This window comes from Cryptomeria japonica, chromosome 10 (genome assembly GCF_030272615.1).
Source record: "Cryptomeria japonica chromosome 10, Sugi_1.0, whole genome shotgun sequence".
NCBI classification, from domain to species: Eukaryota; Viridiplantae; Streptophyta; class Pinopsida; order Cupressales; family Cupressaceae; genus Cryptomeria; species Cryptomeria japonica.
The window spans coordinates 302,230,697-302,252,684 of record NC_081414.1 but is presented as its reverse complement, the minus strand read 5'-3'; the positions used below and the strand labels follow the sequence as shown (position 1 = coordinate 302,252,684).

Here is a 21,988-nt window from a genome sequence, read left to right as displayed (position 1 = left end):
ATGGCGTAATAGGAAAAAGTGTTGTTGTCTTTTGAATGGTGAATAGTCGATTGCAGATATCATATTCTTTCTAGTGAAGGCTCGCTGTGAGTGTTCAAGTGCTGTAGCTGCCATGAACCATAAAGGATGATCACTGTGCTTTATATGTTTCATCTCTGGCCATGACTTTACTTCTTCGAGTCGATACTACGAAGATGAGAGGAATTTTTATGATGTTCAAAAAGAATATGCGGCTGGGTGATTGATGAAACTAGGAGTTGCGTATACATGCTGTATGAACACTTAAAGATTATGATCAGAATCTAGTTCTCGTGATTGTTAGTAGATTTTCCTTGAGAAGGAGATTCTGTTTCAGAACAAGTTATCATTCAGAGTTGGTGCTCTAGGAATCGGGTCGGTGCCTGATTAGTGGTGTGGGTGCTTCACTGTTATTGATTGTACTTGAAAAGGAGTTGATGCTGTTTATGTTGAGTTGGTGCTCATATTTTTAATAAGAACCTTTTTATACCGTGGTTTTTTCACCCGAAAGGGTTTTCCACGAAAAAATCTTGTGCCATCTTTCTGATGGTGGTTCATGTGTATGATTTAATTTATTGCTGTCTTTAAAAGTTAAGATTTGTCCCCCTCAATATTCTTTGTGTTTTCATCAAAGGGAACATTTTTTCTATATACAATTTAGATTGCTTCTGACGCCCAATTGTTTCAAACAGAAACTTGTATGAAAGTAGAATAACGACGATTTGGAAAAGAACATTTTTTAGTGATTCGACTTCACAAGCAAATTAACAGTTTTGAGTGTTCTGAAGACTGAGTGATTGCACTTGAAATACAATCGGCCATTCAAGTTTTTTGAGATTTGACAAAATACACCAAAATTATATTAGTCACCTGATAGTTTGCTCAAACCAAATGGCATTATATTGAATTTAAAAACATATCCAGATCCAAAAATTGTCTTGCATCCAATTTGCAAGTTACTCCATGAGGAATTGTGTTCTGATTTTCCCTCCCCTTTCTGTCATATCAGTTGACAAAACAAATCATTACATCTTGAATTTGAGTACACTAGAACCTGGAAGTACTCCACAAGTCTTGAGTTTGTGACCTTTGTAGAAGATGTCAAGCATATCCCCACTTACATGAAAAGATTGCTAATGTATTGTATGTATGTTAATTCGGCTAAATGGATATTACAATTTCTTAAACAAATGCAAAAATACACAATGAGGTTTACACGGTCTGAACATTGCCATCTAGATAAATTTGAGTCCATTAGACCCGCAAGTTACTCCACAAGTCTTGAGTTTGTAACCTTGGTAAAGGATGTCAGCATATCCCCACTTGTATGAAAAGCTTGGTTATGTATTGTATGTACAGTAATTCGACTGAATGGATATTACAACTTCTTGCACAAACAAATGCACTGCACAATGAGCTTTACATCAGTGTCTGAACATTGTCATCTAGATCATCATCTGAGTCTTCAAGATCTAAATTGAAGTTATTTGCCAGGTCCATCAATGTTGTAAGTCCTGTAAGATCTTCCAAATATGAAGGCTGATTTAAGGCCTCTAGTATGAAGTCCATTCCTCTTTTACGATATTCTGACACAACCTGCAAAACATAAGAATCAGTTCCTGGACAAACAAGTCATGGAAACAACCAAGCAATTAAAAGAGAATGTTACCAAATTAGATATCATATGGAGACCATATTGCATCAAGACAGCTCATAGGCTTACCGTCTCAGAGCAAGCTGTGCATCTGTTAAATGCACGCCCCTTGAATATCACTTGTGAAAATTTTGCAATATCACCACGGATTTGATGAGGCAAAATACCAAGAGGCTGTTCAACACTCGAAATGTCTGAAGCTGTTTGATCTGCTGAGGCATTTATCCTAGAATAAAAATGCATTTAACATCATAAGGGTAACAAAATGTAGTTACTGTTCATTTTCAGGATTTATTGAAAATTCCAAAAACACTTTCATCTAGTTCTTACCCAAGAGGATGATGAATAATGCCCACTGTAAGTTCTACCGCAAGAGATGCAACAATAGGAGCAAGCCCAGGACGTGTTACAGTACACTGCTGATCCAAAGTAAGGTTCCTAGTTGACTGATCAAAATAAAAACAATAAAGCAACAGTTACATCTTGCAGAAGCCATCACCCAACAAAACGATCTTTCATGTTCTGAATATAAGAAATACAAATTGATTTTCAGATTTAACTACAGAAAATATTAATGAAAACATATTAGCATGCTCAAAAATAATTAGAGATAATATGCAAAACATTAGAAATTTGGGTTTTGACATCCAGCTGCATTAATGTTGTATCTTATAAATACTCAGCTACTCTTCCATCAAGAAATCAAAGTGGGTAAGGAAAATGGTTATGCAATACACACACACACACACACACACACACAGAGGAAAGAGAGTACATCTACGGGAGCAACAATATCGCTGCAATAGTAGCACCCTAATCGTTGTTTCCTTCGTTCTGTCTCCTCAAAAATTGACAGGTCCATTAATTCAGAAGGTTCATCATGTTCAATCTGTGGAGAATTGGTCTCCTCGTCAGAACATGCAGGAGAGGAATCAGTACTAGGTAAGGCTATGCCTGCACCATGTCGCATCACGAGAAAGGTATCAAATCCTAAAGCAGCTGTGATTGCCACCTGCGAAGGAAAGCATTCAATCAATTTGCCATCACTATGAACTAGTAAACACCAATAAGTAGTCTAAAACACAAATACCTCTGGTAGACCATGATATGCTTATATACTATTATTAAAATAGTGCAAAACCTATGTTACAGAAATATATAATATGGTCTTATATGATATTTATACTTTCATCCACCTACAAACAATATGCTATGTATAATGATAATCTGTCAACATTTTATGATAAAGTGATCAGAAAGTGTATATGCTAATTGTAAATTAAAAAGACCAAACAGAAACATGCTCTATAATTTGATTTCAGATATTCTTAACTATATTCATCGCACCTTATTAGCATCAGCACATAGAAGTGTTGGAAGCCAACGACTTTCTCTTGTATCAGTGAGCAAGAAAACAAAATCATGGCTGACAATCAGATCCTTTAGATGCAAACAATCTTTAACAATATTTTCTATTTCATCTTCTGCCACTGGATGTCCAGGCATCGGAATGGCCATGGAAATGCCCTCTGCCTCCTGCTCAGCAGAGAAGAAAAAAACGATGTATTAAAAAACTGTCACGTTCCCTGTAAAATAGAGAAATTTATAGAGATATTAAACTCCTAAGGGATGAAGAGATTACCACGCCAGGAAAAATGCACTTCAAATTCTTCGCTGCTGTAAAAGCCTTCAGCTCACCTCCATTCAGGGAGTCATCTAAAGTATATAAAGATTGCCGCACAGGATTTGACATGGCCACACGACCATAGTCAACTAGTGTGATATGTCTAATGCCCCAAGCCTGAATAGTAATGAAAACACATTTAGCTTTGAAGATTGCAGAATATGCATTCCACATGTGTAGTGAAGGCACTTACCATAAGATTACGGGCAACCTGACATCCAAGTGTACCTGCTCCTAGAAGAAGACATTTTGTACTCGATAAAAGTGGCAAGTTTAGGGAAGGTAGAAGACGCCATCTCATAAGCTTCAAATTTAAATCTGCTGCCGATATAGCTAACCTGGAAACAATATTGCCACTAAAATAACGGAAATGCTCAACATTCCTGCAAGGCTGCAACAATAAACTCTATAGATCATCCTCACCTCTTCGGATCCATCTGAGATGCAAGACTGATCCGCCTAGGCCCCATCTTGCTTTGGTTATTTCGTTCCCATCCCACTGCCTTGGGAACACTTTGAGGATCACTCCAACCTAAGCATTTACAAAAAATCAATACCTTAGCTAGGAAATATAAGAATTACAATGGCTTGATAACAAACAAAAATGAAAAATAATTTTACAAATTTCATGTAAAACATTGTCTGCCTCCACCTTGTGTAGAGGAAACTGAGATATCAGCAACGAGAGATTGCTGCAAATCTCCTAACCCTCCTTTTTCCCGATAGCATAGAACCGTAACACTTCCTAGTCCCCACCGAGCAGCAGCAAAAGCAATTAAGTTCCGAAGAGGCCATCCTGGATTGCTTGGGAGGTGGCACGGATCATAAAAACCTAAAAGTACCTGTCAGATCACATAACAATGTTCAAGAAATATAATAAAATATGTAGATCTAAGGGTTGAAATCATTAGTCTGTTCAAAAGCTCCAATACTTGAATGAATTGACGGAGGTGGGTTCCAATCACTGATAAAAAATTCTGAGTATCTGTAAAGTAATTATCATAATATACAAGCTAACATGAAGCTGATAAATTGATTGCAAAACCATGACACCTATGTTGCAATAATCTAATAGCAACTCAACAATGACGAATAGAAACTCCATGAACTAACCTTACCACCTTCTTCTTGGCATGTTTCCCATTCGTTTAAAGGCCTTAGTCTAACATCAACATTAGAGAAAATGTGCACTAAAAAGAAAGGCACGCCTGCATTTTCCAATCCTTTGGTTATTGTCAGAACTCAAATAAAAAGGTCAGATTGAAACCATGAAAGGAAATCTAAAACTGAAAGAATGCCAAACAATCTTCCATAAAAAGAACAATCAATGTTATGTTAAAAGCCAATGGGGATTGCAATAACCTGTAGTTGCTTCGGATTGTCGCCATCCATTACAAGCAGCTAATAAAGCCTTTCTCTTCAAAGAAAAAACCAGAAGATTAGTCTTCTATCAATAACATGATGATAAGTTTATCAATGACGTAATGGAAAGTTTATCAAATCTACTAATTTTGATACCTCTTCGAAGCTAAAAAAATCCGAGGCTCGTTGCAATTTGGAAAATGTTGCAGGAGGATCAAGAACCAAAGCTGGAAAAGCAAACCAATAATAGAAGTTCCATTTCTTTAAATCTACAAATGAAATCAGCAAAAATCTACAAAGCAAACTGCTGTCCTCCTCTGCTCTTCCAGAATGTATATCTTCCCAAATCTAAAAATACACAATAGAAATCATCATTAATCATCGTACGAGGCTTTTACTATCATTTATCTTGTTCCCTGCAAATGATTATTGTAGAGCCCTTGACTTCACCAAATCATTTGTAGCCAAAAGAATGTAAGCCATAAAGTATTCATTTTACTGGCTCAATTGAAGTCACAGCAAGTACCTTCTTTGCCTCCAAATTCAATTGAGTCTGCCTGTCAAGAGCCTTGAAGCTTTCCAGTGTATTTGTATTGTGTAGTATTCCTGGAACAGGACAAAGGTTTCTGTTCCCTAAAAAATAGACAGAAGCTGATGTTTCCTCACCATTATGAGGCAATAGTGATTCAGAAAGCAGCTTTAAATGATTTGACACTTGCCCATGAGAAGATGGAGCATAAAAGCCTGTTCCACCAGATTGAAGAATATTACTAATTTGTAATATGATGGTGAAATTAATTGACAAGAATCATAATGCTTGCTACCTATATATGTAATTATAAAGGCACTACATATTGGAAATTTGGAGGGTAAGCTATTTTAAACATCAAGAAAATGAAAGTGTTTGCCAAAGATGCATTGCACTTAGAAAATGGAAAACACACAACACACAACTATCCAAAAGTGCAAGAGCTTGGTGCAACATTGCAAAGAAACTAGATTGAATAGTTTAAAAGGGCATTACTATTCAGGCATCCCTAGTTTAGTAGTTCTCACAACCCAGCAAAAATAAGCAACAATGTCAAAGAAGCCAAAGGAGGAAGCAAATGCTGAAGAACCCTGATTCTATCATGTAGCTATGTTTTGCAGAGTCCCCTTTTCAAGGTGACAGGAAAACGGGAATGCTAAAAAGGGGGCTGCCTAGAAGTCCCAAAGTTATAGGAATGATATTAATTATTCTAATATCAACATCGACAGGGACTCAGGCATGTAGGCATGTCCCAGTAGAACATAGCAATGAAGTTAATGAAGTGCAATTACCACTTATCAACAAAAGACGTGGCAAACATTGCTAAGGTTCTCAAAGGAGGAGCTGGAGGGTTTACCTATCCTAGAAGTACGTGCATAGCTCACACAATCTAATAATATTAATTATTCTCAATGCTAAAATTGGTGTCATTTGATGAGATTGACTAAGAGGAAATATTAAGAAATATTGAGGCTTCATGAGATTTTTCCTAGTAGAAACAAATTGGGCTGCTGAGGACGTAAATATTGTTTTTGTCAAATCTGGACACTTTCTTCCTTGTCAAAAGGAATTTGAGAAGGTTGTTCAAAGGCCATTGATTGATTTGATCATCCACAAAATATCATGAAGACAAAAAACACCTATAAACCTATGCAAAAGAAGTAATGACAACATAATTTTCCATACAGCATAAAGAAATAATGGCACCCCCAGCATAAAAAGTGATTTTACACTAGTAAACACTTCGAAGAAAAAGCCCCACAAAAACAAAACTCACTGTTTTAATCCGACCAGGCACACTAAAATAAAATAAATTGCACTTGTGCTTAACCCAAATCCATGTGAGTATTTATAGGCACATCAATGTAGGAAAACAGTAAGCAATGTTCCAATAAAATGCATATAAAACCATGGGCTGGGAAACCACCTATAAGAGCCCGAAAGTTCAAAACAAATACTTGGGGGTGGTACCCCCCAACATGGAGGACCACTGGGACCCTCCAATTGTGGTGGGATTGTACAGTCCATAGTAAGACAACTTGGACTAAGGAAAACTCAGAAAGACCAAAACCATAATTGTGCAAAATAAAAATAAAATTAAAATTAATACGTGAGTCTTTGCAAAACTTGCTGATTCAATATTTTGGACCTCCAATCACTCAACAATCAATCCACTCTCCCAGGTTAGTACCTGCTAAAAACAATATTGAAAAAAAAGGTTTTCAAACCCCTACCACATTTTCTTAAGCAGCCATGTCCAAGTCTGAAACTTGCTGAAAACTTGCTTTGTTTCACCAAGAAACTCACAAGTTATCTTGCATGAGTCGACCCACAAGTTCTCTATGATTAACTTACCAGCCAAAGAAACTCACTAGTACAGCAAGAACTTGCCAACTTTTCCAACTATGGTACAGTCTGTAAGGTGTGTAAAACATGCAAGTATACAACACATATCCAACATATGAAATGGCTTTTTGTTAGTGTTATCATTTTGAGCTGCAACTAAGAGAAAGTATTTACCGAAACATGAGAGGGTAACAAGATCCTTCTAAGGCCCACACGGCAAAAAAAGCTCATTAAACATCAATAACACCTGCTGTATTTGCTCTCCAAGGCAAGAAAACCCTCCCTGACAACAAACACGCCATTTGCAATGATTTTTCATTGAGAGATGATTGAAAGAGATTTTTTGGTGAACTTTGAAAGCAAATTGGAACCACAGGTATAATACAGATGCAAAAGCATATGGATTTCAAAGAATCAATGTTGTTCAATTAATCAAGGAGACAAAGCTCCTTTATATAGAGTCACAAAGACAATGTTTCTAAAAAAAACAATTGTTAACTAGAGGTGAAATTAGAAACAACTTAAATGACCATTAATAACAGAAGAGAAAGATATTATTCTAATACCCTCCCTTAATGGTCATCGTTCTAACTACCAACAGAAATAACAGATAAGGTTACCCCTTTCTTCTCAGAACATGCTACAACAAAAGACAAGAGCCTGCCACTAACTCTGCCACTTGAGAAGAGTCTGCCACCAACCCTCCCAGAAACTGCAGAACTTCTGGAGATATCCAAAACAACACCAACTGTCCAACCTGATGTTGGAGAACTGTCCCTCCCTGTAACTAGAGACACACCAAGAACAGCTGTCACGATTTTGAGGAAAAAATCGGCAAACCCTCCAAACTATTGCAGATGAGCAAGATGCCCGAAAATAGACTGCAAACAAGAAACTAGTGCAAATGTTCGCACAACTACTCCAGGTGCGACTTAAAACAGACTGCAGCAAAGTACAATTTTTTAGGAAAATATCATAAACCCTCCCATGATTTTTTATTTTTTTTACAGGGACAAAAAATATTTAAAAACCCACAGATAATTTTTAGGACAAAATTATTAAAACCCACAAATTTTTTCATGGGAAAAAAATATTAAAACCCATCAGAATTTTTTTTAGGTAAAAAATATTAAAAACCGAAACAAACATCGATGCCCATAAAGCCATAAAACTGAAAAGAGGCGCTGGCACGAAATTCAAAAAATTTGAATCCCAATGCAGAAACAGAGGCAGAGGCAGATGCAGGTACAGACTTCAAAAAATGAAGTACGACTGGCACAAATTTCAAAAAAAAAATTCCGGCTGACCCAGAAAAATCCGAAGACAACCCAGAAATCCTTGCGAAAAACCCAGAAGGAATCTGCTGTCGAAATCTGGATCCGCTGGCTCGAAATTCGAGGCACGAAAATCGAAGCACCCAGAAAATTCTAACGACGACCCAGTTGAGATCTCGAAAAACCCACCACGAATCTGTACTCAGAAAAAAATTTCGACTAAATCTGGAGGGTCAAAACCCTAGCCGAAAGTCAAAAAACGCGGGTTTGACCAAGTTGCAGGTTGCAGAAAAAAATGGCGGGTCTGTACCGCGCCGAAAAATGCCGAAAACCCTCGCTAGACAGACTCGAACAGGAAGAATCCCGTTACACGACATAAACACAGTCCAAAACGGACTTTTGAACACAATTTTTTCGAAAATCTCCAGCAAAACTAAGAGGCCCGAAAAATCTCGGAAAAAAATTCACAAATTCTTTATTCAGGCTCTGATACCATAATACAGATGCAAAAGCATATGGATTTCAAAGAATCGATGTTGTTCAATTAATCAAGGAGACAAAGCTCCTTTATATAGAGTTACAAAGACGATGTTTCTTAAAAAAACAATTGTTAACTAGAGTTGAAATTAGAAACAACTTAAATGACCATTAATAACACAAAAAGAAAGATATTATTCTAATAAGGTAGGTTTTCTGTTTTTCATTTTTTTTTGTTTTTTCAAGTATTTTGGCTGCATCTAGGTTAAAAAAAAAAGTCCTAAATTGCCAAAACAGATATGAGATACGGGTACACCGGTACGGCAATTTTTTGCCTTGGGTATGATATGTCCAAGTACGGTGTGTGTATACACAAAAAAATTAAAAATTTAAAGAAATATGTAGAATTGTATAACTAGATACATTTTATAGTATAATACTTCATCATTGATCAATGCCAAATGCCAAAATAGCAATGAAAAAGATAAATATTAAATTATTTAAATATTTAATATTTAACTTAATTACTTGACATTTAATAATGCTAATTTTAGTTGTCAAAGTTCTTGATTCTGGTCTCCACTCTTAGACCCCTTCATTATAATCAAATTTCTTATATGACAAGATCTCAATAACTAGTTTGTTTTTTTTGAGCAGGCGGAGAGTGGGGTTTGGGAGTGTAGACCCTAATGGGTTTGAAGGGCAGCAATGATAAGCTGCACAAGGTGTTAGATGTGAGAAAAACTCAACAATGGAGAGTGAAGAGAGCAAAATGATATTTGTATTGGGCGAAATGATGCTTTTAGGGGCATTTTATGGTTTTTGAATACAACAAAAAGTCAAAAAATGTCTTTTTTTGTTACTTTTTGGTGCTTGGTGCCTTTTGGTACCCTAGGTACACCTGGATACACACCTTGGGTTTACCCAAACGTACCCTTGAGTGAACCCATACCCAGATGTACCTGGTACAAGTGTGGGAAGCCTTAAGGGGCAACCCAATAACTTAGAAAAAATTCATCAATGCTAAAACTGAGTAGTATTTTTGGATTTAAATTCCACAAAATAAGATTCATCACCATTTTTTGTCAATTTTTAATGATTTTTTCACTATTTTTGTCCTTTTTTTTAAGAAAATGTTTAGAATCTTTAGATTAGATTAAATTTTTACTGATCTACACTAATCTATATTGATTAATACCCAACTTAATTTTTTATTTTAATCCTTTTTTTTAAAGAAAATCTTTAGAATCTTTAGATTAGATTAAATTTTTACAAATTTAAACTTAACCTTATTTACTTTAACTAATTTTATGCTGATTTTAGTGATTTATGTATAATTTAAGTTATTTTTTTGTATTAGTATTAAAAAATTATTATGTTGTGCTTTCACTTTGAATGTGTGGTTATATACTTCATAAAATGGCAAATAGAGAAGCTTTTGCATCAAGTTCAACCTCAAGCTCCACCCCATAGGCGTCACCACCACCACCATTTGTAAGCACTCAAACTGCAAGAGCTAGATACCCTACTTGGAAAGTATTGTCACTTTCAGAACGGAGACCCAAGTTCACACCTCATGGAAAACATGATAAAGGTGTTAAAATTGGATAAAATGCTGCTGAACCATAACAAAGCCACACATTGCAATCCTAAACCCCAGGAAAAATAATACAGAGCTCAAATAAGGTAAAATACTAGTGTAACATAACAAAGACCCAGGTTCAAGCCCCATGAAAATACATGGCAATATCTTAAGTGGGTAATTTGCTGGCAAGCCATAGAAGAATCCCAGTTTCAAATCTCAAATACCCAGAAACATAATGATGTACCTGTAATATTAAATTGTCAGATATACCCATTTCAGGGGTTAAAGAATAACAGTCAATGTCTATTTCAAATTAAACAACAAACCAGCCCAAAATCAAGGCTGCACGCAAACGAACCATCAGGGATAAATTCCTGTAACATGAATTTCCAGAGAGCCCTTATTTAACTCTAATATGTAAGACTCAAAACAATCATTCTAAAATCTAAAACATGATATAGAGTTGAAATTAAGTAATTCATCTGCATACCACAATGGGGACCCAGATTCAAATCCTTAGAAATATGATAATGTAATAAAATTGGATAAAAATAACGGCATGTACCAACAGACCAGGCAGATGAAATGCCTTCCTCCTGGCAACTAAGTGAAGGACTACCCAAATGAGAAATTATCTTTATTAAATATGTCCCGGTCATGGCAACTAATCCCAAGGTAAGCCCAACAAGGAATTTAGACAAATCAGAAGAGTGAAAAAGAAAACTCTGCTACGGCAACTCACCAGAGTTTACCCCGAATCAGCAATTAAGTCCAAAGTAAAAAAGAAAATTAATCAAACAAAAATACTAGATACCAAGTTGAAGGGTACCCAAAAAGGGAAAGTTTACAAAATTTATAAACTAAAATTAATTAAAAGAAATATTAGTATTACATATAAACTGTTAAATTATTGTGTTGCAAATTATATGTTTTTTCAGTAGCAAGCTACCATCTGAATTGTTATAACCATTTCTAATTACACAAATCTTTTTTTTTTACCCAAAAAGGGGAAGTTTAAAAAATTTATAAAATAAAATTATTAAAAAAAAAAATATCAGTATTACATATAAACTGTTAAATTATCGTGTGTTGCAAATTATATGTTTTTTCAGTAGCAAGCTACCATCTGAAATGTTATAACCATTTCTAATTACACAAATCTTTTTTTTTTTAATTTAGTAAATAACTAATGTTGAACATTTTTTGTACCTATGATTTCAATTGAGTGTTGAGAAATGTTGAGTTCATCAAGTTTTAGGTCGGCTAAGTTTCTCCAGAAATACTGAATTAGGATTTAAGTTATTTTCTCCTCCCTCATTAGCAGTTGTTGGCGAAGGTGATCCACCATCTGCAGTTGTTACAACTTTTGTAGCATCTTGGCCAATCTCATCTGGCATTTTTTTCAAAAGAAAATTCCCCTCCCTCCCTTTTTAGAGCAGAAGCTGATGGGTGAACTGGAGGGGCAATCAAACGTTTTCCTTCCTCCTATATCATAATGTCTTTTCAACTTCTCCACGGGCTATTGGAAAGGCCCTTCCTTTTTTTTATGTCGCCAAACAATAGTTTTGTGAAGAGTCTGTGATTGGTGGGGACTCCCATGGCCCCATGCTTTCTATGCTCGAATAAAATTAGTACTCGTTTCAAGGAATACCATGATTGTATGCAGAGTTCATTTTAAAATGACTAGCCAGAATAGATGAAGTTAAATCCAGAATTTTTTATGTTTTTTATACAAGATTTTTAATGTAAGTTATTTAGTTTTATTTTTTATTTATTTAAATATTGCATCTAAACTGTTAAATTATTGTGTTGCATATTATATGTTGTTTTGGTAGCAAGCTAGCATCTTAACTGTTATAACTATTTCTAATTACACAATTTTAACTTTTTTAAATTTAGTATATAACTAATGCTGAAGATTTTTTGTACCTGTGATTTCAATTGGGTGTTGAGAAATGCCAAGTTCATCGAGCTTTAGGTTGGCTAGCTTTCTCCAAAAACCCTCTTCAACTGAAATACTGAATTAGGACTTGTTGTGATGTTTTTACACATCGTCCCATTGCAAATGGGGACCCCTCATTTCGCTGGCTAGGTTAGGTGTTTTGTTAATCTACCGTTTGCTTGGCAACATTTTTGTGATCTTTAGCCTTAGAATAAGAGGGTTTCATCTTGACAAGTCCAAGAGTGAGTCCGGGATTTAGAGAAAGGTCTTGAAAGATGAGGTTGCAAGATTCCTTGCTTTAGTTATCAGAAGGGTGGAATTGCAATGTTCCCTTGCAATTTTGCCCAAATACTGCATTTGACCTTTGGGTCCCTGACGTTGCACTGCAAAGTTGCTTAAACTCCCGAATGTCAAGACATAGTGAAGTGACAAAAGTTCCCATTTCTTACATGAACAGGTGAAAGCTCCCATTTCTTACATGAAGTGCTCAAAATCCTTAAATCCTACATGAAGATGGCAAAACTCCGATTTTGTACATGTCAATGATGAAACCATGAGTTTTTACACAGCAAGGGTATGATGAAGGCTAAGTTGCAATTTGGCAAGGAGAAAGTTCATCATTCAATGCATGGCACAACTTGAAGTATAATGTGTAAGTGCTTGAATGTTGATGTTTATAGCGTCGGTCAGATTCTTCTCTAAACCGACTGTGCAAAATCCAAATGTCTAATTGGCCTTCCGGCCTTATTAGACATTTTAGGAGATCGATTTATATGTGCATCAACCTAATACTTATTCACACTTGCCGATTTTATATTTAATATTATAACTAAATGAAATCCCGCCATGCTTAGTGAATGTTTGGAATAATCATAACATAACAGATGATTAATAAGTGACTTTTGGCATTAATCGGTTCTTAATGAAGACGTGTTGATAGAGAGCAGACTTTCCAAGAAGACGTGTTGCATGGCACCACCTTGTGTATGGGTATATATAGAATCATTCTTTCTCTCCTTCAAGGCATCGAATTAATTATCACTGCAGTTCGAAGCTTCTCTATCTTCAGTGATTCATATCCTAGCAGATCGTGTATATCTCCAGCAAGTCTACCTTCAGCAGTTCATTGATAATCACCTACAGCATATTGGAGAACACATACTTCAGTGAATTGTGTATTGTATTTAGCATATCAAGTCTCTTATTCAGCAAGTTGCAATCTTCATTATATTGATTGATTCTAGAGTGAATCTCCTCATTGTAAAGCTTCATAGTGTGAAGCATTTGTAAAGACATTTTGCTAATACATTTCAAGAAATTAATAGCTGGGTTTTTCACCTTCAAGAGGAAGGTTTTCCCAGGGTATACTTTGTGCATTTTGTGTGAATTTTCTATCTATCTAATCTGATCACTAAAATTAACATGGTATCAGAGCCACGGTGAAATAAGATCGTGATCAGATTTCCTACAACTGCGAATTTTTTCTCCTACCTCTCGCCTTCAACAAGAAACTCCAAGCATCAAAAATGGTGAACAGTCTTAAAGTCGAGGATAGGCTTGAGGGTGCATCAAACTTCACCTCATGGAAGTTCAGAGTGCTCATTGCACTTGAAGAAAATGACCTTCTCCAATTTGTGGAGGAAAAGGATTTAACCGAACCTGAAGATCAAGAGGAGAAACTTCAATTTAAGAAAAATGTCATCAAAGCAAAGAAGATATTAATCGACTCCGTGAGGGATCACTTGGTGCCTCTCATCTCCAAGATGACAACTACGAGAGATATGTTCAAGACCTTGGAGGGTTTATATGAGATTAACAATACAAGTAGGGCTTTTGCCTTAAGGCAACAACTCCACCAAGTAGAGATGGCAAAAGGAGAATCAGTTGTCATTCTTCATGAAAATTTCAGAATTGAGAGATCAACTAAGCTCAATTGGAGATCAAGTGATTGATAAAGACCTTGTCATGCTAGCTTTGAATGGCCTTCCTCATTCATGGGAGCCATTTATCCAAGCATAAGTGGAAGATCCAAATTACCTAAGTTTGATCGACTTCATGCGGATTGCATTCAAGAAGAATCAAGATTGGCGGCTCAGGGAATTATCAAAAGTTCCCAAAATGAACATACTCATGTTCTTGCCACCCAATCTACCAAGAAAGGAAAGAATTGGAAGAAGGGCAACTTCAAAAGGAATAGAGATCAAAGATCAGATTCCGCACCTGAATCAAAGAAGAAGTAGAAAGATCCCTCTTGTATCCAAAGTTTTAGATGTGACAAGTTTGGTCACTATGCAAAGGATTGTTTGACAAAACCCAAGCATCAAGGGGCAAACATCAATAAAGTTTCATCTCAAAAGGAGGCAAAAGATAACTCAAATGGTTTTCTTTTCATATCAGCATTATCGAGCAATGTTCCTATGGACAGTGATACCTGGTTGATTGATAGTGGAGCCTCTAGACATATCACCGGCTATCGAGAGCACCTTTCAGATTTGGTGGAGAAGGAGTCTAATCTTCAAGTGATCATTGGAGATGATGCACACTATTCAGTAAGAGGATCTGGTGCTACATCTCTAAACCTAGAATTTGGAGTCTCACTACACCTAAGTGATGTTTTGTTCGTGTCAGGGATCAAGAGAAACCTTGTGTCTATTTCAGCCTTGGAGGATAAGGGCTATCAAATTGCATTTTCTAAAGGAAGAGTTCTAGCATGACCAAAGAACTCCAGCATCAAGACTGCTCGTGTGATCGGAAATTGTCATGAGAGTTTGTATAAGCTCTCCACTCTTCTAGTCCAAGCTCTTCTTCATGATTCTTCCAGTTCCAGCGAACTTTGCCACAAAAGACTTGGGAATCTTCATTTTAGGGCTCTTCCATTCACTGGAGAAGATGGTAAAAGGTATTCCTAAACTTAATCATGTACATGATGGTACTTGTAAAGGTTGTGCTATGGGTAAAAATATTAAGAGTCCTTTTCATAGCAGTGAAAGTAGGTCTAAAGAAATTCTAGATCTTGTACATTCAGATTTATCTGGTCCAATGTCAATTTCATCCCTAAGTGGATTTTTGTATCATGTAACTTTCATAGATGATTACTCTAGGAAGACTTGGATTTAGTTCTTAAGGTCTAAAGAGTCTGATGAAGTCCTAGGCAGGTTTAAAGAGTTTAAAGATCAAGTAGAAAATTTATCTGGAAAGACAATTAGAGTTTTAAGGTCTGATGATGGAGGTACACCTCGAGTAGCTTTCGTGATTTTTGTATTGAGGCAGGGATCAAGAGGGAGTTTTGTGTCCCTTACAACCCTCAACAAAATGGGGTTGTAGAAAGAAAGAACAGATCCATTGTTGAAGCTACGAAAGCTATGATTCATGATCAAGACCTTCAGACTTTTCTATGGGCAGAAGCTTCTAGAACAACAGTGTATGTTCAGAATAGATGTCCTCACCGAATATTGCAAGATATGACTCCTAAAGAAGCCTTTTCAGGGATCAAGCCTGATATCAATCACCTAAGAATCTTTGGTTGTTCTGTGTATGTTCATATTCCCAAGGACAAGAGGACCAAGTTGGAACCTTCTGGCAAGAGAGGGATATTTGTGGGCTACAGTGAAACCTCCAAAGCCTACCGTATTTGCATTCCTGGTTAGAAGCAAATAGAAGTAAGCAGTGATGTCACATTTGAGGAAGATGTTGCATTCCGAAAATCAAAGGGTTCATGCATGGAGATAGATGATGAAAATCATGCGACTCCTCAAGACATGGATGTTGATCATGCTCGTAAGATTCAGAGGGAGCCTACAGAACCTGATGTGAATGATGATCCAATTAAACCTTTGGATCCTACTGATGGGCCTAGAGATATTGTTGTGACTAGAAAGAGACCTCTTTGGGCAAGAAACACTATGCAAGAGGCAAAACAGTTTGCAGCTCCTAGAGGCACATTCAGAGAAAAATAAAGACCACAAAGATTCTCTAGCTTTGCTGCATTGATGTGTAATCTTATTGAGACCGAACCTTCCAATGTTGATGAAGCCTCAAAACAGCAAGTATGGAAAGATGCAATGGATGAAGAGTATCAATCCATTATCAAGAATGATGTGTGGGATATCGTTCCTAGACCTGAAGGGAAGTCCGTTGTATCTTCCAAGTGGTTGTACAAGATTAAGCATGTAGCTGATGGAAGCATTGAAAAGTACAAGGTTAGATTTGTGGCTCGTGGTTTCTCTCAGAAAGAGGGAATAGACTATGAAGAAACATTTGCTCCTGTTGCTCACTACACTTCCATCAGGACCATCATTGCCATTGCAGTAGCTAAGGGATGGAAGTTACATCAAATGGATGTGAAGACAGCTTTTCTCAATGGTGTGATTGAGGAAGAGGTCTACATCGAGCAACCTGAAGGGTTTGTGATTCATGGGAAAGAGTCTCCTGTGTGCAAATTGAAGAAAGCCCTATATGGCCTTAAATAGGCGCCTCGTTCTTGGTATGAAAGAATTGACAGATACTTAGTGGGTTTGGGTTTTTGCAAGAATAATGTTGGTTAGAACCTTTACTTCAAGGTATTCAATGGTGATATGTTGATCTTGGTACTTTATGTTGATGACCTATTTGTTACCGGAGAAGATCATCTCATTCATAGATGCAAGGAGGAGTTGACTTCAGAATTCGAGATGAAGGACTTAGGACTCATGCACTTCTTTCTAGGTTTGGAAGTTTGGCAAAGGCCCAATGAGATTATCCTAAGTCAAGGAAAATACACCATTGATATCTTGAAGAGATTTAGAATGATAGATTGCAAATCTATGTCCACACCGAAGGAAACTAACTTGAAGAAATTGAGAGAAGCTGTAGCTAGTTCAGACCTTGTGGATCCTACTATGTACAGATAGTTAATTGGATCCTTGATGTATCTTGTCAACACTTGACTAGATATTTGTTTTGCAGTGAGTGCATTGAGTCAGTTCATGTGTGAACCGAGACAGATACGTCCAATTGCAGCCAAGCATATCTTGAGATACTTGCGTGGCACAATTGGATATGGCTTGAAATACCCTTCTAGTGTGGATCTGAATTTAGAAGGCTATTCCGATTCTGATTGGGCAGGGAGTGTTACTGATCGAAAGAGCACCTCTGGTTGTTGTTTCAGTTTGGGATCTGCTATGATTTCCTGGTGTAGCAGGAAGGAGTCTTCAATGGCACTAAGCACCGCAAAGGCAGAATACATTGCAGCATGTGTGGCAACTCGCGAAGCAGTGTGGCTTCGGAAGCTCCTTGCAGGACAATTTGGACAATCATTGGAGCCTACTACTATTCATTGTGATAACCAAAGTTGTGTGAAGCTATCAATTAATCTAGTGTTCCATGACAGAACAAAGCATGTTGAGATCCAGTACCACTATATCAAAGATATGGTACAGAGGAATGTTGTTCAGTTGAGATACATTTGTACTAAGGAGTAGACGGCTGGCATTCTCACCAAGCCTCTTGCCAGAGTGAAGTTTGTGCATTCCGAGAGAAGCTTGGAGTTGTGGAGAATGAAGCCCTTGCTGAGAGGGAGTCTCAGCATCAGTGATTACTTGATATGTATTATAATGCATTCTTCTTTGTGAGAGAGAAGTTTGAGGTGCAAGCCCTTGTTAATGCATTCTTCTCTATGAGAGAGAAGTTTGAGGTGCAAGCCCTTGTTAATGCATTCTTCTCTGTGAGAGAAGTTTGAGGTGTAAGCCCTTGTTCCACCCTCTGTGAGTAGGTATGGTGGATGTCATGGGAGAAATTCTATGACTTAACACTTGTGTTTATTCACCCTCTGGGAGTAGCTATGGTGAACGTCATGATGTGATGACGACATCACGTTGAGTGATTCCGTGATGGGCACTTGTGTTCATTTGCATTTCCATACATGGGAGTAGCCATGATGGACCCACCCTCTGGGAGATCAATAAGAACTCCTCCCTAGCTAAGAGGGAGTGTTGATGTTTATAGTGTCGGTCAGATTCTTCTCTAAACCGACTGTGCAAAATCCAAATGTCTAATTGGCCTTCCGGCCTTAGACATTTTAGGAGATCGATTTATTTGTGCATCAACCTAATACTTATTCACACTTGCCGATTTTATATTTAATATTATAACTAAATGAAATCCCGCCATGCTTAGTGAATGTTCGGATTAATCATAATATAACCGATGATTAATAAGTGACTTTTGGCATTAATCGGTTCTTAATGAAGACGTGTTAATAGAGAGCCGACTTTCCAAGATGATGTGTTGCTTGGCACCACCTTGTGTATGGGTATATATAGAATCGTTCTTTCTCTCTCCAGCAAGTCTACCTTCAGCAGTTCGTTGATAATCACCTACAGCATATTGGAGAACACATAGTTCAGCAAGTTGTAATCTTCATTATATTGATTGATTCTAGAGTGAATCTCCTCATTGTAAAGCTTCAAAGTGTGAAACATTTGTAAAAACATTTTGCTAATACATTTCAAGAGATTAATAGCTGGGTTTTTCACCTCCAAGAGGAAGGTTTTCCCAGGGTATACTCTCTGCATTTTGTGTGAATTTTCTATCTATCTAATCTGATCACTAAAATTAACATTGAATTCCTACATAAAAAGTGCGAGGATGGAGTTAATGTTCGTTTGAAATTGTTGCACAGATATTCTAAGTCTGAACAGAAGTGTTGATTGCCTCTCAACTCACTTTAAAATGTTGATGCAAGGTGGATTTCCAATTCAAATTGCAAGATTCTATTAAATCTCTGCCTTTAAATGTTGATCAAACTTTAAATGTTGCAAAAAAAGGTTAGTCTAAGGCAAAATTTCATTTGAGACTGCAAGAGTGAAGTTAAGTTTTGTTTTGAAAATATATGGTCATGAGGCATTTCCTACTTGAAATACGTTACTGCATGAAAGTGTAAAGACCATAAGGTCTGTATGATCTAACACTGTGTTTTTCTGAACCAGTAACTGGAAATTCAGGAATATATTTTTTATATTTTCTTTACAACAGCAATTTAAGCTTTCAGATTACACAGAACTCAATATTGAATTCAAACAGCAACACACAGCAGAGGATAACTCTTGAGGGTTTCATCTCAAGACCATAAAGAGCTTGAACAGCAACACACAGCAGCAGTGGTGATCCCTTGGGGGTTCCATCCCAAGACCCAAAACGTGCACAAAGGCAGACCAAAATATTCAGCATCCCAAAAAACAAAGCAGTCTTCAATATATACCCACTTGGGGCAGTACATTAACTTGTAGTGCAAGGCAAGTACACAATCTGATTGCCTTTGATGAAGGGATGCCAGTTTGTAAAGAGGCAAATGACACTTAGCAACGAGTTGGCTGGAGTTGGTAGAAGCTTCCAGTTTACAACTAGTGGCAGACAGTTGGCAAATAGTTGGCACATAGTTGCCAAAGAGAAACCCTAGGGCTGTTTGTCCCTAGAAGACAAAGCAAATCTGATTTGGCCCCCTTCAAGAAGTCAGTAGAAGATACAAAACAAAACAAAACAAAATTTGTTTTTCTTCAAGAAGTCGGTTGTCACTACAGAACAAAATCTGATTAGTTGTCACAACAAAACAAAATCTGATTATTTGTCATAACAAAACAAAATCTGATTTTTCTACTAAAGGACAAGAGTGCACAGTTGGCAGCCAGCACTGCCATCCAGGCTAGGTGGCCCCAATTCACAGGTTCATCACAGTGCTCCCATCCCTTAATTGCTTGACCTCAAGCAATTTCAAGTTGGGTTGTTTGAAGATTTCAATTCCTTCCTAGGCCACATCTTCCGATGGTAGTCTCTTCTACTTGATCAAGTATTTTGGTATAGCTTTGTTATGTAATCTCTTCTTCCTTGCATCCAAAATAAATTCAGGTTCAAGGATCAATTTTATTTCATAGTCCAATGGAGGGAGCTCCATGGATGGGTTGATCTGCTGTCTAAGGGCTTTTTCAAGCATGAAACATGGAAAGTATTGTGAATCTTGTTGTCAGGAGGTAATTCCAACTCGTAAGTAGCCTGTCCCACCTTTTTAATCACCCGATAAGGACCATGAAAGCATGGTTTTAACTTCTCTTTTCTGCTTACCTTCATAGACGATTGTCTAAAAGGCTATAACATCAGAAACACCAAATCACCCTCTTCAAATGCTCTTTTTTGTTCGATGTCTATCTGCATACAACTTCTGCTGACTTTGAGCTTGTCGCAAGTTCTCTTTGAGGGCTTCCATAATATCCTTGCTTTGCTGAATCAAATCATTAGCACTAGGTACTCTACTATCAGTGAGAATCAGATCCACAAAACAAGTTGCATCATAGCCATACAATGCTTTAAAGGGGGACATCCCAATTGACATATGGTAAGTTGTTTTGTAGCGGTATTCCCCAAGATGTAGCCATATGACCCAAGATGCTTGCTGACCTGTTGCGTAGTTCCATAAATATCCTTCAATCCATTTGTTCACTATCTTTGTTTGTCCATCCGTTTGTGGATGATAACTAGTGTTGGGTGTCAATTCCATTCCTATCAAATGAAATGACTCTTGCCAAAACAAGCTGAGAAATCTGTTGTCTATCACTTGCAATCGTTTTTGGCAACCCCTGTAGTCTAAAAATCTCCCTAAAGAAAAGTTCAGCCACTTGGGGCACCTTAAAGTCTGATTATATAGCATAAAAGTGTGCATACTTGGTAAGTCTATCGACCACTACATTCAAACAATCCTTGCCTTGGGTCTTCAGCAAACCGGTAGTAAAATCCATAGATATGCTTTCCCATTTTTGGTTGGGAATAGGTAGAGGTTGCAGTAATCCTACTGGAAAAAACATGCTCAACTTTGTTCAGTTGACATTCTTTACATTCCCTTACATGCTGCATCACATCCTTCTTCAATCCTTTCCACGAGAAATGCTCTCGTACCTGTTTATATGTTTTGTAAAACCTTGGATGGCCAGCCAATGGAGTGTAGCAGGCATGCCCTTAATATTTTTTTCCTTCATTTTAGGTTCAGGTGTAATATATACTCACCCCTTGTAGAGAATCGACTCATTCACTATTTTTAACCTATCATCTTGCTCCTTGCCCTCCAAGATATCACTTGCAAATGAATTTTTTACATACTCTGTTGTAATCAATGCTCTCCAATCAACAGATATATCAGAAATAGAATGCCAATGAGGTTTCCGAGATAGAGCATCTGCCACTATATTGTTGTTGCCCTTCACATACTCAATATCAAAATCGTAAGCCTAGATTTTGCTGACTCACTTTTGTTGTCTATCATTCAATTCTCTCTAATTAAGGAAATACTTTAGGCTATTATGATCAGTTTTTACCACAAACTTGTTGCAAACTAAATATTGTCTAAATTTGGTTAGTGCATGCATTATGGCAGCATTTCCTTATCATAAATGGAGAACTTACGTTCAACCTCCTTAAGCTTGCTACTCTCAAACACTATAGGGTGTTTGTTCTGCATCATAACAATTCCTATTCCCTCTCTAGATGCATCACACTCTGACAAAAGGAAATGAAAATTTTGGAATTGCCTAGACAAGACATGAACTCATTACCTCCTTAAGCTTATCAAAAGCTTGTTGGGCCGATGTTGTCCAT

At 37.0% G+C, this 21,988-nt stretch overlaps 1 protein-coding gene across 1 annotated transcript in view; it reads right to left on the bottom strand.

Annotated features, from left to right (window-relative positions):
• Positions 1-895: 895 nt before the first annotated feature.
• Positions 896-21,988, bottom strand: part of LOC131052008 (ubiquitin-like modifier-activating enzyme atg7) — a 60,374-nt gene continuing 39,281 nt past the window's right edge. Inside the window, exons 3-15 of the mRNA XM_057986617.2 lie at positions 5,245-5,462; positions 4,875-5,066; positions 4,719-4,773; positions 4,470-4,564; positions 4,009-4,198; positions 3,780-3,888; positions 3,550-3,694; positions 3,315-3,473; positions 3,020-3,208; positions 2,448-2,684; positions 2,003-2,118; positions 1,742-1,898; positions 896-1,614 (exon numbers count right to left, since the gene is read on the bottom strand). Of these exons, the coding sequence (XP_057842600.2) occupies positions 1,438-1,614; positions 1,742-1,898; positions 2,003-2,118; positions 2,448-2,684; positions 3,020-3,208; positions 3,315-3,473; positions 3,550-3,694; positions 3,780-3,888; positions 4,009-4,198; positions 4,470-4,564; positions 4,719-4,773; positions 4,875-5,066; positions 5,245-5,462 (2,039 nt within the window). The 3' untranslated portion in view covers positions 896-1,437. The remainder of the gene's footprint in view (positions 1,615-1,741; positions 1,899-2,002; positions 2,119-2,447; positions 2,685-3,019; positions 3,209-3,314; positions 3,474-3,549; positions 3,695-3,779; positions 3,889-4,008; positions 4,199-4,469; positions 4,565-4,718; positions 4,774-4,874; positions 5,067-5,244; positions 5,463-21,988) is intronic.